General features: G+C 50.4%; 1 protein-coding gene across 1 annotated transcript in view; it reads right to left on the bottom strand.

The window, feature by feature from the left end:
• The window catches only part of IGSF5 (immunoglobulin superfamily member 5), a 22,764-nt gene that overhangs the window by 4,689 nt on the left and 1,205 nt on the right, over nt 1-16,870 (bottom strand). Inside the window, exons 3-6 of the mRNA XM_023745197.1 lie at nt 7,828-7,947; nt 4,916-4,931; nt 3,493-3,575; nt 2,163-2,296 (exon numbers count right to left, since the gene is read on the bottom strand). Coding sequence (XP_023600965.1) covers nt 2,163-2,296; nt 3,493-3,575; nt 4,916-4,931; nt 7,828-7,947 — 353 coding nt within the window. The remainder of the gene's footprint in view (nt 1-2,162; nt 2,297-3,492; nt 3,576-4,915; nt 4,932-7,827; nt 7,948-16,870) is intronic.

The raw sequence follows: 16,870 nt of genomic DNA, 5'->3' as shown, positions 1-16,870 counted from the left end.
GGGCACAGAGGGAGCTGGCATGCTCCTAGGCCTGGCCCTTTCCTGTAAGTGCCTCAGGAGAAACACAGTCCATGGTACATCTCAAGTCCAAGTTCTCCAAAGGGCACCTGCACACAGCACCTGGGCCCATCCAGCAAAGGCACCCTGTGGTTAGCAATCAAACATGGGCCTCTTCAGAGCTGCCTGTCCCGAGTCCCTGACTCTAAGCAGGAAAATCCAGCTATTTAAATGCCCTCCAGAAGTTTCCAGCCAGGCAAACCAGCTCCCCTTCCTTGCATCCTGTCTGTTCCTTCAGGACCCAGCGCTCTGGGCCGACACGCATGGCTCCCCACGAATAAGCCTCGCAAACACTTTAGGAAACACGGGGTGTCCCCAGCCCTCTGGGCCAGCACGGAGGCCACTGTTCTGTTTCCACCGATAGATTATTTAGCTGGTTGCATGTCCAAGTAGCAGAAACTTCTTGAATTTCTCTCTCTGTGCATCTTCAAAACAACACTTAAGCTTAAGAGGCATCCAGAGTTCCGAAACGTCACCCTCCATTCCTGTTTCCAAAGGCATCTAGGGTTCCCCCTTGTCCTCATCTATATTTCAGAGGGACCCTCGGATCGGACCCTCTTCTGAATCTCCTCCCCGCCTCCCAGCCCCCACCCAGACCCCCGCACTCTGGCTGGCCTGGTGGAAAGACACGCGACAAAAGGTAACTACGGAAAAGCCACGGAAGCAATGGTGGGCTTGAACGTCTTCTGGGGTGACCGTGCTTGGCGCTGGGTGGGGGACCCCCTTCATCACCCCATGACCCCCACTCAGGTCCAGGCGTGGGAGTTGACAGGCAACATTCTTCACAGTCAAGAGGCTGGCCCTTCGAAAGGGGACCCCCGCACCTCCGCAGCCGTCCCTCCCAGCACCAGATTAAACCATCAAGAGAGCAGCCTTGATGAGAAGCCCGGCATCTCTCCATCTTGCTGGCACCGGCCTGAGGAAGTGGCCTGAGCTCACGATCTGTCACGTAGCCACGGCTCCTCTGTGCCGCAGACCCCACATACGTCTTCCCGCCTGGCTGCCGTCGCTGCCGCTAAAGCATTGCCTGGGCCCTCCTGATAGGCGGTGAGCATCTGTCAGAGCTCCCCTGGCCCGAAGGCCTGTGAGACACAGCCCTGCCCTGGCAAGATGTATGGATTGAGCTGCACCCCAACTGCAGGAAGGACTGTTACAGCCGGAGCTGCGGAGAACTCAATGCTGCTGGGAACTCAATGTGTGTCTATGCCAAGCAAGTGAAGGCAGCAACTCCAGAGAGCAGGGCCAGCACCCCTGGTGCGGCGCTGGTGGAAACCCGTCTGTGAGGCCGGCTTTCCCAGCAGCCAAAAGGGGAGAACATCCATTCTTACTGGGGACACCATCGCAGGGTCGTAAAAATATGCTTCTCATTTAAGGTTGTATTTCTACGGGTCAGAAATGGTTCTGTGACTTCTATTCTGCCTAGTATGATTTTGGATAAAAAGAACTGTATTTTCTGCATATAAACTGTCATTCATGTGTGCCAACCGACGCTGACTCTGTCCGAAAATTAACATACTGTGTTCTCACGATCCCAAAGCGACTGTTTTCTTGACGTTAACATCCTTTAGAAGGATGGCACCCATCAGAATTGCCCTCAAACCAGCAATACCAACACACATGCCTCTCCCAGGGAGTCCAGGCTGTGCACCCTGCTGCACACGCAGCATCTCTCGGGGGATGTCCAACAGACACCCCAAGATCTACAAGCCCGCTTAAACTTCTGGTCTTTCCTCCCCAAACCCACTGCAAGGGACAAGCAAGGCCACATGTCCTGGCCCCGTTCCCTCCAGGATGGTAGTGGACCTGGAGGTGAGTAAAGGCCGTGTTCTCTCATTGTTTACCTAAAACAGGGGTGGGGAACATCCAGCCCGCGGGCCATACAAAGCCCAAGAAATCATTTGGTCTGGCCCTGCCAAGGCATTCAGGGTGAATTAATTAAATGTTTGACCAAATGTAGCAGGCTCATTTGATAATTTTGTGTGGCCCTCAAATGATGCTATAAATATCCACATGGCCCTTGGCAGGAGATAGGCTCCCCACCCTGACCTAAAACCAAAAGGTGAGAATTTTTAAATGGAAAAAAAAGGTAGAAAGGTCTTCGTTACCGGCTTCGTCGCCTGCTTCGTCACCTGCTTCGTCACCTGCTTCGTCGCCTGCTTCGTCGCCTGCTGCGGCTGCCTGCTGCTCTGCTGCGCAGGAAGGCTGGGGCCAGGGGACTTGGCAGGGGAGGAAGCCGACTCTGCAACGGAAGGATGGCTTTAGAGTGACACGCGACAAAGCCAAGCTGCACAGGCTAACAATTCCGATTTACGGAGAAATGCAGTTGTGTGTAATACAGCACCCCTGGCACAAAATAACCCTTAGCCAGACACAGGCTGTTCTGTTTGTTTGTTTCTTTGTTTGTTTTTGTTAATCCTCACCTGAGGACATTTTTCCATGATTTTCTAGAGAGAGTGGGAGGGAGGGGGAGAGACAGAGAAACATCCCTATGAGAGAGACACATCGATCGGTTGCCTCCTGCACACACCCCGACCAGGGCTGGGGATCAAGCCTGCAACTGAGGTACGTGCCCTTGACCGGAATCAAACCCGGGACCCTTCAGTCCACAGGCTGATGCTCTAGTCCCTGAGCCAAACCAGCTACGGCCACAGACTGTTTTTAAAGTTCCCTGGAGGTCACATCCTTTTAGAACTTAAGTTTTCTAAGGAAATAAAAATATGGCAAACAGGCTCAAAATCAATTCCTCTCTCGCCATACTCGTGTCATCCAGGGGCAAGATGAACCCACAGCCTTAACTGCTGACCGAGGAAAACAAACAAACACAGGGCAGGTGGGGAAACGAAGCGAGAGGGTTGGTCTGGGCCATGATCCTAGTCAAGCTACTAGATTCATGGCGCAAAATACTGATGAATGAATATTCTCCCACAGGAAATACTGCAAGAAGCTGGGGTCAGATTATCAAAGGACATAGTCAATGCTTTGTGGAGGTCTTTAACATCCAAAGCAGGCCATTCGGAATGTCCATGGGAGGCAGCCTCGGCAGAAAGAAAAGAATGGGGCTGCTGAGAATTAAGTCCAAATTTTAGTCGGGCGGGGGGGACGGGGGGGGCGGCGTTGTTAGGGGAGGGGATGTTTTCTCAGGCCTCTCAGCAAGACTTGATGAACTTAAAATCTTTCTGTGGAATTTATTTTGCCAGACAACTTTTTAGGGCCAGGCCTCCCTCCCCAACTGCTAAGGAGAAATTTGTCTGCCTTACAAAAGGATCTGGGTTCAAATCCTACGCCCGCCTCTTATTAGTGACCTTGCTTTCCGGGAAGTGGCCCCACTGGGAGTGTATCCTCTCAAGGCAAGATATCGAGATGCTCAAAAAGACTTCAGACTCGGGTTGCATCTGTGGACATCCTCCCCGCCCTCTCGCACGGTTCTCGGCTCACCTGCATTGTAGCCATAGTTCTCATTTCCACCTTTTAACTTTGGCTCAAAAGTTTCTTGGTTTGTCTCCACATCTGCAGCTTTCCTAGAATTAGACCATTTAAAAAAAACAAACGTTAGTCAGCGATGGATGTTTAGTTCGCACTGCTCCGCCCAGAGCATTCTCACACACTGAACTTAGCACAAGCCGCAGCTCAGCCCTGGCTCTGGGGTGGTGAGCCTCAGCATGGACACTCACAGCCACCCACACGGGGCCCATGGACCCCACTCCCAAGTCAGTTCTCAACCCTCAGATACCAGTGACCAAATAAAGCAGGTTGGCAAGCTACAACCCTCAGGCCAAATCTGGCCCACCACCTGTGTTTATAAATAAGGTTTTATTAAAACACGCCACATCATATCTGTCTGCTTACCTTCTGTCTACAGCTGCTTTCATATTACAACAGCAGAGTTGAGTAGCTGTGATAGAGAGCATGCGGCCTACATAAGCAGAAGTACTTACTCCCTGACTCTTTATAGGAAAAGCATGCAGCCTCTAAAATAAAAAGGCAGCCTCTAAAATAAAGCAAAAAGCAGCCTCTAAAATAGAGCAGAAATCGGTGCCGCTTCCAGGGGACAGGAAGTTGGGCAATGGAAATCCAAAGATTTGTAAATAGTCATGCTTGACCAGTCAGAATTTATTATAGGGAAATAGTGTAGGATACATGCCAAGGTTTACTTGAAAGCATGCTCACTCGTGAGCCAGTCACAGTGGCAAGAACTGCAAACAGCACAGGTGGCCACCCATAGGCGCCTAGTGAAGCAGACAGCAGTACATCTCTGCCACCGAGTCCCACAGGACGGCTGCCTTCACAGTGCTCGCAGCTCCTCCGGCCACTGCAGGAAGGGCAGGACCTTTCCAGTCCCCGCCCTCTCCAACATACAGCAGTGAACCTACTGTGATGTCTGCCTGGCCAGGTTCATGTGCCCTGACCCACCCCGCGAGACCTCAGCCTGGCTGTCCAACATCCTTGCGACGGTCCTCGAGTCCCGAGCCTTGGCTCAAAGCAGGAGGGACAAGAGTCATGGTGCACAGTGTCCTCTTGTGGAAAGAGCTGCAAATGCCAGACACCAAGCAGAAAACCTCCAATCTCCTGAGAGCCAGGAAAAGCGGACCGCACGCAACCCACCTGGTGCATTCCACCCTTCATGTCGCCATTGGCGTCTATGGTGGCATGGGGGCTTGTCAGAGTTGTCCGTTTTCAGTACTTACTTTTGAATAGCAGAGTCCTAAAATCCTTCAGTTACGCGGAGTGTGGGTGTGTGTGTGTGTGTGGGTGTGTGTGTGTGTGTGTGTGTGTGTGTGTGTTTGAGTGTGTGGTGTTGCTGTTCGGTTGTTTTTCATTTGGTTTTGTTTTAAGAAAGTAGATGTTATTTCAAACTTACCTTAGAGAACTGGATTCTGAAAACAAACAAAAAAAACCATGAAATTATATTAGCAAAATCAGGACAGTAATTCTGAAAATAAAATCTCATCACTTTTTATAGACTCCCCTGATTTTAACACATTACTGAACAGGTGACCCAGTAGGTCTTAAGTTCCCCAACCCAGAATGATCAAATGGCTTCTACGCATAAGGAAAGTAGAACTCATTCCTCGCGATCATAAATATTAATAACCCCTGAGTGCCTGAAACATGGCAGGGACCTACTAAGTGCTTAGTGACTATTGCAGTTGACTAGCAAGATGATAAAGACAGCGTTGGGCCTGCAGGCAGGGCTGCCCTGCGTTCCACGCCTGCTGCCATTCACGCAGGACCCAATGGGTGCCCGCACACTGCCAGCCTGTGCAAGGCATTGTCTCATCTAATCATCACAACAACGTAAGAAGTAGGTGTTAATGCAATCATATTTTTAACAGACTAGACATCACTATATTAGCATTACCATATTTTTAGCAGAGAAGGCATTATACTGCTTAAGCACTGTATTTCTGTAGATCTAAGAAATGGTTTCAATTAATATGTATCAATGGTATCAATTCATACAGTTGTGTTTGTCCCTCCCCCAAAAAAAGGCTGTTTAAATTGCTAATGTGTTTACTCAATGGGCTTCTGGGCGGGAGGAAATCAAGAACTTGAAAATGGGAAGTGACAGGGCCACACACCAGCCCCCACCGTCGGTCTCTGAGGCCCGTGTCCTCCACAGCTCTGCTTCCCTGCCTCCACCTTCTATTCAGGACGCTTCAGGAGATCTAAAAGCATTCATTTGCCTTATTGTTTAGATGATGTTCTCACTTTTTTTCAGTTCTAACAACACCTGCTGATTCACAGCCCACACTGAACCTCAGAAGCAATCGTGTTTGAAGGAGAGAGGTGGCCTGGTCCTGAGGGAGCACCGCTGGCGTTCCCGGGGCACCCGGCACTCAGCCCCTCTGCTAGAGGCTGTGACCACACGCCTCCAGGCCAGCTGAGTGTGGTCCTCAGTCAGCCCCCAGGGAACCAGTCAGAACTGAGAGTTCTCCAGGCACCGGCCAAGCAGAACGCCAGAAATACTTTTAAGAAAACGTGATGTTTACTATTTGCAAGCGCGGAAATGACTGCCACGGGAAGTCCAGGACTCGGCTGGATCCCTTACGTCTACATCCAGGTGAGGCGTCGTGTCCCTGGTGAGTTACACCCGAGCGGGCGGGCCTGGTGAGGAGGTTGTCACAGGCCCTCAGCTCCCAGGGGAATAGGAACATCTCACTCTTACACGGGTTTATCATCTCAGAGTCAAATAAAAGATAAATTCCAGGATGAATCACAGAAACGTGTAATATGTTCGTTTCTTTGATTCTCACAACTACCCTGTAGGATAAGACTTATTCCCATTTTGCAAATGAGGAAGCTAAGAGCCAGAGAATCGTGGTTCTGCATATGCTCTGGGGGCCACCAGCACCCCAAACCTTCTTCCTAGGGTGGCGGGGAGCAGAAAAAAGACTGTAGGAAGCAGGATCAAAGCAACCAGGATGTTCTGTGACTCTGCCACGGCTGGTGGGGGGAGGAGCCGTCCCACAGCACTGAATAACCCTGGTGAGCTCTGAATTAAAGGGCAAGTCCCCCCGTAGCTTCCATTTAAATCCCAGTCTATTTTATTTGACTTGTCCCTCTGTGACTCCCAGGTAAAAACAAGCTCCCATCCAAACTGGGCCAACGGGAGTTCAGGAATTTTCACTTTGTTTCCTCGGGAATAAAGTTACATCACAAAGTCAATGCCCCAATCACAAACCAACTCCAGGCGAGAGCGAAGGCTAGACCGTGAGGCTAAGGCTGGACCACGCTCTTTATGGACTATCACGGTGCCTGGCACACCCCCAAAAAGCACTCGCCGAATGGCGGGCAGTGTTCATAAAATTAAAAACGCAATTAAACCAACATGGAGCCTAACATCAAAATTCTGATTTTAAGAAAAATGACTTTCTCACTGTGGGGTTGGGGGAACGAGAAGGGATGTACATGCATGGCCCGTGGACATGGGCAATAGGGTACTGAAGACCTGGGGGTGTGGGTAGGGGCTGCTGGGTAGAGGAGGGGGAAATGGGAAATATCTGTAATACTATCGACAAAAATAAATATATTACAAAATAAAAGAAAGAAAGAAAAATGACTTAATTGTAGAAAATACTCAAATAAAAGTAGGTGAAGGTTTTTGGAGACAAGGATAAGGATGGAGACCCATTGAGCACTTGGAAAGTCCTGAGCCGTCCGCATGCCAAAGGCTCTGTGATTTCTGACGTCACAAGCCCACCCCAGTGTGGAGTCCGACCCCCAAACAAGGCCACTGCTTCCATGGATCTTGGGGTAGCTCTGAAGACCCCACTCAGAAGAAATGTGTAATGATTTTCATTAGTTTTATTTGTACTATTTCAGTTAACAGGAGGCCTTTTGATTGTTCTTTCTACCACTATGTCAACATTCACCTACAAAGGAAGACTTGGAATTCTACAAAAAAGACAATTTAGGACTAATCAGTGCTGGGATAGGTAGGTATTATTCTAGATTTTTTTTTAAAAAATGACACAGCACAGTAGCCTTATATCCTTGCAGATACGCACACAAATCAGTCAGTGTCTTTGGTGAGAAAGGTGCCACCTCATCACCTTCGCAAAGATGGGAAGACCTGTCCCCATGCACCCGGCCCCCAAGGAATGGCTTCCTTCCTTAAGAACGTGCGTCCCCCGCTGCCGATTTCACACAGCTCCTTTCACAGCTCCAAAAGCCAGTGTACTTTGGGGAAGAGCTGAGGCGCTCATGAACTTCAATTGTAGGTACCAAGAGTTAAAAATATGTACAAATCCATAGGAACAAAGAAGTTACCTGTTTTCTCTCTCCGGGAGACACAGAAGTAGAAGATTACAATCAGAAAAATGATCAGGATGAAAAGCAACAAGAATGACACTACAAGTAGGGCCAGGGCCCAGGTAGGCAACGAGGCACCTAGAAAGAGAGAAAAACACACATTTAGTGATGCTGGCCCGTCTGGGCATGACACCCTGGTTCTGCCACACTGGATGCTTGGTTACGTTTCCAGTACTGTGACAGCCACCCTGCCCGCTGCCCTGAGATGCCATGGGCACTTCCCTTGTGAGTGCGAGTTATCAAGCCCTTGACAGCATCTTTGGCTACAATCCTGCTGCCGCCAATGGACACCTGCTTAGTAACACTGAGCACCTCTCCCACGCGGAGACATAGGTGAGATTGCGCTGGACAACAGCACCCGATTGGAAGAATGATCCTCCTGCTCCGACCGCCTTTATTTAGTCAAGAAATATTTAGTGAGCCCGGCAGGTGTGGCTCAGTGGTTGAGCATCGACCTATGAACCAGGAGGTCACGGTTCCATTCCCGGTCAGGGCACATGCTCGGGTTGTGGCCTCAGTCCCCAGTGTGGGGCATGCAGGAGGCAGTCCATCAATGATTCTCTCTCATCATTGATGTTTCTCTCTCTCTCTCCCTCTCCCTTCCTCTCTGAAATCAATACAAATCTTAAGAAATATTAAAAATAAATGCTTGGTGAGCAGCTACTGCTGGACAAGACCAGAGATGGACCTTTGGTTCTCGCTTCCGTGTCCCCACCTGCCGAGAGCTCAGCGTCCACAGGAAACGAGGACGGATAGAGGAAGGGTCACTCGGGAAGGTACTCGGTGCCAAGCCTTCACTCCAGGGCCACCCAGTCCCCACCCAGGAATTCACTTCCCATGTAGCAACTGCTCTTTCCTCGGCTTTTCAGGGCCACCTTCCTTAGTCCTCTCCGCCCTCCTATTTTGTCCAGTCCTCCTGGAGTGGGGGAGAGAAAGGCTGGGGGACAGCCCTGGTGGAGTGGGGGAGAGAAAGGCTGGGGGCAGCCCTGGTGGAGTGGGGGAGAGAAAGGCGGGGGGGGGTGGGGGGGCCAGGGTGAGCAGGAAATGAAAGGGGGTGGAAAGAGAAGGAAGGAGAGAAGAAAAGCCAATTTGATTTGTTACAGCCACGCCTTAGAGCAGTGGTTCTCAACCTTCCTAATGCGGCGACCCTTTAATACAGTTCCTCATGTTGTGGTGACCCCCAATTTCATTGTTACAAATTGAACATAATTAAAGCATAGTGATGAATCACAAAAACAATATGTAATTATATATGTGTTTTCCGATGGTCTTAGGCGATCCCTGTAAAAGGGTCAGTCGACCCCCAAAGGGGTCGCGACCCACAGGTTGAGAACCGCTGCCTTAGAGCTCTCCAACACACATCCTGTGGCTCTCTACATTCAAATTTAAATTAATTAAAATTATACACAATTCAATGCTCAGCGCCTCAGTCCCACTGGCCACATTGCAAGGGCTCCAGTGCCACAGACCCAGAACAATGGCCTCCATCCAGGAAAGTTCTGTTGGACAGCGCCCCCTAGCGCCACGCTGCGGGAACTGCACCGATGCGCCAAAGAGCCTAGACCACTTCCCTAGGGGAACCCAGTGCAGGCAAACCACTCTGAGGTTCCTCTGTTTAAATGTGAACTGTGGTTCAGTGAAGGCTGCCGCTCCTCCCTGAGTGCCTAGGGGTAGCTCAGTGTAAAGGCATGCCATTTCATTAGCTCCTAGTCGTCATTAGAAAATATTAAAGCAACAGACTTCCGATGAAGGAAGACTGGGTTTGCTTTTAAATAAATGAAGCTTCGCCCTGCCAGTGTTGTTCAGTGGTTGGGCATCGACCTATGAACCAGAAGGTCACAGTTCAATTCCCGGTCAGGGCACATACCCGGGTTTCAGGCTCGATCCCCAGTAGGAGTGTGCAGGAGGCAGCCGAGTACTGATTCTCTCTTGTTATTAATGTTTCTCTCTCTCTCTCCCTCTCCCTTCCTCTCTGAAACCAATAAAATATATTTTTTTAAATAAATCAATGAAGCTTTCATAGGGTGGTCTCTGGGCCTTGTGTCAGTGGGACCACTGAGCTCCCTTTGGCCTCTGGTTCATCGTCTATAACAGGTCCTGCTCCCACCAGGCTATTCAGAGACTCAAGAGATGCTCATGAGATGCTGAGGACACTCAGGGATGACGCGCTTGTGCGAGACAGCTGTGGCCATCCTCAGTTCAGTCCGATGGAGACTGCTTACACACTGAAGTGGGACCATATGAGGAGTTTTCATAGCAAGGGAGGCAGCTGCGGTTAAACACGAAGGTCTGGCTGAAGATTCAAAAGACAGGCTTCCAATTCACCCTGGAAACAGTCACCACACGGTTGCCTCACCGGAGTGCTCCCTGCTGGAGAAAACTGTCAGGGTGCCCAGCTGCTGCCAACCGGCCTGGACACGGCCACCTTTGTCCTGACACCACCTAGCACAGAGATGGCTCACCCTCAGGGAGGACCTGTTGAAAGAAAGGGAAGGGCCACCTTGCAGGGGTTGATGACCAAATCGCGGGACAGAGTGGGCGGTATTGTGACCTCATGCACACCCTTGTCCCTTCATTCAACCACCAGGTTCAGCTAAGTGACGCCTGCACGCCCCTAAAAGCCCCAAAGTGTCACTAGAGCAGCAGCTGGTGCCCACGGCTCATGCCTTCACTCCGTTTTGTGACCACACTCCTTTGGAGTCAACCAGCCCTGAGCTGAACACCTGGCAGAGACTGGCGCTCTCCCTCTGCTGCATGGAGCCCAAAGAAGGGCGTGGCGTGTGTGCCGGGAAGAGGTGTAATTTGGACGAGAGCTTCGCAGAAGAACCCTTCGTATTTTAACTAGAGGCCTGGTGCACGAAATTTGTACACAAAATTCCTCGCAGTCCGGGAGCCCTCGAGGGATATCCGACTGCCATGGAGGCAGAGAGGCTCCCACCACCGGCTTCTGGCTGAGCGGCATTCCCCCTGTGGGAGTGCACTGACCACCAGGGGGCAGCTCCTTCGTTGAGCGCCTGCCCCCTGGTGGTCAGTGGGTGTCATGGGGACTAGTCGTTCTACCGTTTGGTTGATTTGCATATTAGCCTTTTATTATATAGCATAATAATTTTTAATTTATCAGATGTGACAAATATATGTATACCGATCTGCATACACATATGCCCAAACAGCATGGAATTTTTAGTAGGAAGCTAATTTTTAAATGAATACACTGACAGTGGATTAAAAGAAAAATAAATAGCAGTCCTATCTTGATAAATCAAACATGGTGACAGTGGCCCCAAAACACAGAATCTTGGAATGAGCTCATCCTTAATCCAGCCCCCTTGCCTTGCAGATGAATCGTGTGGGACAAAGAGACTGGGTACAGCGGTCAAGGGCACTCAGACCAGGGGATGGACTCGCGCGTGTCCACTCTCCCCCACAGCTGTCCAATACGGACCACCCCTCCTGGGGACGATATAGCCCGGGTCTCACAGGAAACAGGGTGTCTGGGCGGACACCGCCCTGACAAGGGCCTCTAGTGAAGGGTGGGCGTGATGGCTCGGGTGAGGCGGCCTGGGCCCTGCTGAGAGGATGAGGAACTATACCTGCGAGACCCAGCAACGTGGCTGAGAGAGATGATCTCCACGTCCACACGGCTTGCCTTCCTCCTACATCCCTTCCCCCGGCTTCCGCACCTTAGGGCTGCGCTGCTGAATTTACGGTGCGACCAGCCTCGGCGGGGAGGCTGTCCTTTTCCCATCTGTGGAGCAAAGGAAAACAGCACCTCCCAGACGCTCTCACAGAAACGCTCAGGCTCCAAAAGGGCGCGTTCAGCTTCTCTAAACCAACTGGATTGACGCAAATGTCACCCGCAGCACGTGCAGGCCAGAAGGGACCCGGGAGGGCCCGGGAGGTCTCTGCATCCGTGAGAGCGATGATGACAACCCCTCCCTGCCGTCCTGTGGCTCTGAGGCAGGGACTGTCCCGTGGGCGCTGACCCACTTACTCCTCACACCAACAGCAACCCATAGGCAGGTCTCATGGGCTCCGTTTCACAGACGAGAAAACTGAAGCACAGAGAAGTCGAATGACCTGCCCAGAGTCACAGAGCGAGTGAGCAGGCCAGCTGGCTCTGAGTCCAGGCTGTCTCGGGTCCCAATCCGGGTCATGACGTTTGATTTATCAATATAGGATATTTATCTTTCTTTTAGTCCATTGTCAGTGTATTCGTTTTAAAAATCAGCTTTAAATTTTGAGATTTTTCCAGTTCAGTGGTCCCCAACCCCGACTGCCTAGTGAAGTCATTTGGGAGCTTTTATTAAATGCCAGTTCCCAGGCTTCATGCAGACCAATGAAATCAGAGCCTGCGGGGCGGGTCCTTCTGTGTTGAAGCTCCCCCGAGACTGACAGGCAGCAGCAGAGAGAGCGTCTGCCCTGTTCTTTTCCCGCTCGGTTTACAGGCGGGACAACTGCGCCCACAGGTCGGTGACTTGTCCAGTCACACAGCCAGTGCCAGAGCCACGTACGACTGAGGCCTGACCCTCCAGCCACTCTCCTCTGCCCTTGCAATTGCCACTCTTCACAAGGCTAAAGTGATCACCAGGAGCCACCCCATTCTACAAGATGCTCGTGTGTCCTGCAAAGATGGCTTTGTTACATCTCACAGCCCACGCATTAAAGTAGGAGAAAGCCACCCAGTGGGCAGACGGGGCTGTCGGGGCTTCTCTCCAGGCGGGCACGAGAGGGCTCTCGGTTGCACGTGTCTGGGGTGCTTGGAGCTCACATTGCTTCTGAAATCGAGAAAATCGATTTTTAGAAAACATTGGCATTAGCCCTTTCCTTTAAAAGAATCAATGTGTGCTTCCTACAGCTTTTGCCTGGAAGAATTCAGCTTCCTGAACTGCCATTGGCAGCCTTCACAGGCATCGTTCTGGAAATGAACACAAATTCCTGGCATTTTTAGGACACGGGTGTCCGGGCTGATGCAGGTCCGACTCCTGAAGAAGCCGGACGGGTCCCTTCTGGACTGGCCGGGAACTTGGGGGGCTCCTGGAGCCTTCTCGTCGCCAGCTCCCCCAGCCACTAAAATTTACATAAAACACACACACCACGCGGCCAGCCACCAGCTGCTCTGGAACCTGATGAATAATTTAGAAACAAATTACCCTTTTCCAAACGAGCCCAATAAAGTAAGACTCATGGCGAGGCCCCCACTGCGCCCCTCTGTGAGGCAGAAGGGACTCCAGCTGCCCTAACTGAGGCTCCCCACTGCCCTCGTCCTGGTCTAGGAAGGATTTAGCTGGACTAAGGCCTGTGCGGGGAGCTGACTGCCCCTCGCCCTCCGCTCCAACAGAATACCTTTGCAGGCAACTCAGCTCCCTAATCCATGTCCATGGGCATCATCCATCAGCCCAGAGCTGCTGGCTGCATTATTTCTTTTTTAAGATGTGTAGTTTAGCCAGCACTGGTTTGGCTCAGTGGATAGAGCGTCAGCCTGAGGACTGAAAGGTCCCAGGTTCGATTCCGGAACTCAAGGTTCGATACTCTTGGGTTGCAGGCACATCCCCAGTAGGACATGTGCAGGAGGCAGTTGATAGATGTTTCTAACTCTCTATCCCTCTCCCTCTCTGTAAAAAAAATCAATAAAATATATTTTTAAAAAAAGATGTGCAGTTTAAACAGTCAATTTCATTCCGTTTGGTGCTGATGGACCTTTTTTTCAATCTGCCTATGCAAAGCCCGGGCCACTCTATATCAGATTTAAAGAGCTTAAAGCAAGCAGGGTGGCTGGCCAGAGACATGGAGGGTTGGGGCTAGGACAGGGGAAGGCGGTGGGAGTTGAACATCCTACGGAGCCAAGTGCTCAAAATCGAATAGGGACGCGTCAGAAGGACGCCAGAGCCAAGCTGAGCATCAAAGTAAATAATTTAGAAGCAAAATTACAATGTCATGAGTAAAAATGAGTCTGCACTAAAGCTGTGTTTAGGAAAAGGAAGGAAGGGGCAGGAAAGTCTTTTCTTTACAGAGGAATGCCAACTCATGAATACAGAAAAATGAGGGAACCGGAAAATCGCTCTTTCATAGCCACCAACCAATAATGGCTTCAGGCAGAGACCTATCAGTGAACGCAAACGCTATCGGGTAAAAAATACTGAGAAACAAGAAATTCACAGTCTCCCAGATTGTGTGTTCATTATAAAGGCAAAGGCACCTTTGCAATGAAGAACTCCGGGTTCTCCACCTTAACCAAATGATCAAACTCACAATCAAGAAGAGAGAAAATGGGCCTCGTGTGCCCACTAACTTCACCCACGTCTTGACAAAAATGTTCAGCCTCAATCAAAGTGTGCTGGAGAAAACTCTGACAAATCTATGCAAGGGCATCTTGCAAAAATCACCTTTCAAAAATGTTTATATCAGGAAAGACAGAAAAGGTGGGTGAACGGTTGAAGATGAAAGGAGACTTAAGAATATCTGACCGTCAATGCTTGGCCTTTGACTGGAAATTGGTTTGTGGGGGAATAGCTATAAAGGGTAAGTGGGTAAATTCAAATATGGACCGTACATTGTATAGTAGTACTATATCAATGTTCAATTTCCTGACTACCCCCTGCATTGGGGATATACACACGGGCCATGTTCTCATGAACCATATGCTGAGGTATTTAGGGGTGAAGTGTCATAAAGTCTCCAACTAACTCAAATCATTCAGCAAAAAAAGAAAAAGAAAGAAAGAAAAACAAGAAAAGCGGAGAAAGAAAGAAGTGTGACAAAATGTAAACATTTGTTGTATCTAGGTATTCGCCATCCTGTTCTTGCAACTTTTCTGGGTTGTTTTTTTTAAATTTTCAAAATAATAAGCTGGAGGGAGAGGAGCAAGCTGGCTGAATTCCAGCTTCCTCTTCTCATAGAGTCTTGCTGGAAACTAACCTAAGTTCCTTTCCGCTTCAGAAGCTGAAATAAATTTACCTTGACTTAAAAATCAAAGGGACACCAATTTCTGTGTCCTTGACTCTCAGATGCACTGAGGCGCACCAGAAGCAGGTCACAGACCTGGCAGCCCCAGTCCCCAGGCCTGTTGGCAACACCAGCTGGCACAGATACCGCTGCTCCCCGCGGACGGGGGCGGCCGTCTGGCCCCTCCGCTCCGTCTTCTCCCTGACCTGTGTTCACTCATGCTTTCATTTCTGTTGGCCACCTGGCCCCTAGGGCATCTGAGCTGGAGACAGAGATAAGGGCCTAAGGTCGGGGTGAGCCTGTGTGGGATTGCACGGGGGTCAGTCCCTGCAGGACACAGTGCCTCTCATGCTGAGCACAGCTGGGTTCTGAATGGCCTTTCACAGCTCACAGGGACACCACCTCTTACAGGCTGAATTGTGTCTCCCCCTCCCACCCCCAAATTCATGTTAAAGTACTAACTCCCAGTACTTCAGAATGTGACCTTATTTGGGAAGAGAGTATAGAAGATACCATTTAGTTCAGGTGAGGTCAGATTGGATATAGAATGGGCCCTACTCTGATATGACTAGTGTCCTTATTTTTAAGAAAGGAAATTTGGACACAGACGAGCACACAGGGAGAATATCACGTGAAGACGAAGGCAGACATCAGGGCAATGCGTCTACAAGCCAAGGAATGCCAAGGATGGCCAGCAACCATGAGAAGTGGTGTTGGGGAAGTGGGGGTGGAGGGGGTGAGGAACCTGGAACAGATGCTCTCTCACGGCCCTCAAAAGGAACCAACCCTGCCATAGCCGGTTTGGCTCGGTGGATAGAGCGTCGGCCTGCAGACCGAAAGGTCTCAGGTTCGATTCCGGTCAAGGGCATGTACCTTGGTTGCAGGCACATCCCCAGTAGGAGGTGTGCAGGAGGCAGCTGATTGATGTTTCTCTCTCATCGATGTTTCTAATTCTCTATCTCTCTCCCTTCCTCTCTGTAAAAAATCAATAACATATATTTTTAAAAAAAAGGAACCAACCCTGCCCAGCCGGTGTGGCTCAGTGGTTGAGCGTCGACCTATGAACCAGGAAATTGAGGTTTGATTCCAGTTCAGGGCACAGGCCCAGATCTCAGGCTCGATCCCCAGTAGCGGGTGTGCAGGAGGCAGCGACCAATGATTCTCTCTCATCTTTGATGTTTCTATCTCTCTCTCCCTTCCTCTCTGAAACGAATAAAAATACTTTTTAAAGGAACCAACCCTGCTGACACCTTGACTTCAGATGTCCAGACTCGAACTGTGAGACAATCCACTTCTGTTATTTCAGCCACCCACTCATACTTGGTTTCGTCGGCCCCAGGATACTCCTCCAGCCTCCAAGTGGCTGCTCACACAGCGGGGGCAGAGTTCACAGGTGAGCAGATTCTGAAGGCGGACTGGCAGGGTCACCTCCCGCCTGTTACCAGCTCTAGGGACGTGGGCAAACTCCAAATAACACTGTGTCCCTGTCTCCTCCCCTTCACAACGGCAGTAGCAGCCTCCACTCGGAGGATGGTTGTGCAGGCGAGTCTGGTTAATATGTAGAGGTTTAAAGCAGGGTCCTTACTGGGTAAGTGCTGTGGTGCTGTTTGCTATTGTTATCATTGCTATCATCATCATCATCACCACCTTGCTGTGGCTATAGCCTTGTTCTACACTTTGAAAGATCTGAAGGGAAGGAGTTTTCATGCAAGGAAAAGCCTGGCCACCTGGATGACCGGGTGCAGCACAGCACGTCCTTAGGCCTCCCTTTCTCTCCTGTTGTGTAAGGTGAGGGTGTTCACGTGTCTCCACAGACAGAGCAGCGTTGGCGATTTTCGCTCATTCTTACTGCTTCTCTATGACCGAGATGCCCGGATGTAGGTGTCCAGCCCCGATGTTTCCCCTGGGCTCTGAGGTCCAGAGAATTAAACTACTTTCCCAGGCATCTCTTCTTGGATGGCCCCCTCCCTCATGAACTTCTGTGTCCAAACCTACATTCAACACCTTCTCTCCCAACTTCAGTGCCCCTTCTATGTCTCTGTCTAGCAGGTTACCAAGC

The sequence above is a fragment of the Myotis lucifugus genome, unplaced genomic scaffold (genome assembly GCF_000147115.1).
Source record: "Myotis lucifugus unplaced genomic scaffold, Myoluc2.0 scaffold_522, whole genome shotgun sequence".
In the NCBI taxonomy this organism is placed as follows: domain Eukaryota; kingdom Metazoa; phylum Chordata; class Mammalia; order Chiroptera; family Vespertilionidae; genus Myotis; species Myotis lucifugus.
The sequence above is the reverse complement of the archived record's forward strand: the minus strand, read 5'-3'. Positions and strand labels throughout refer to the sequence as shown.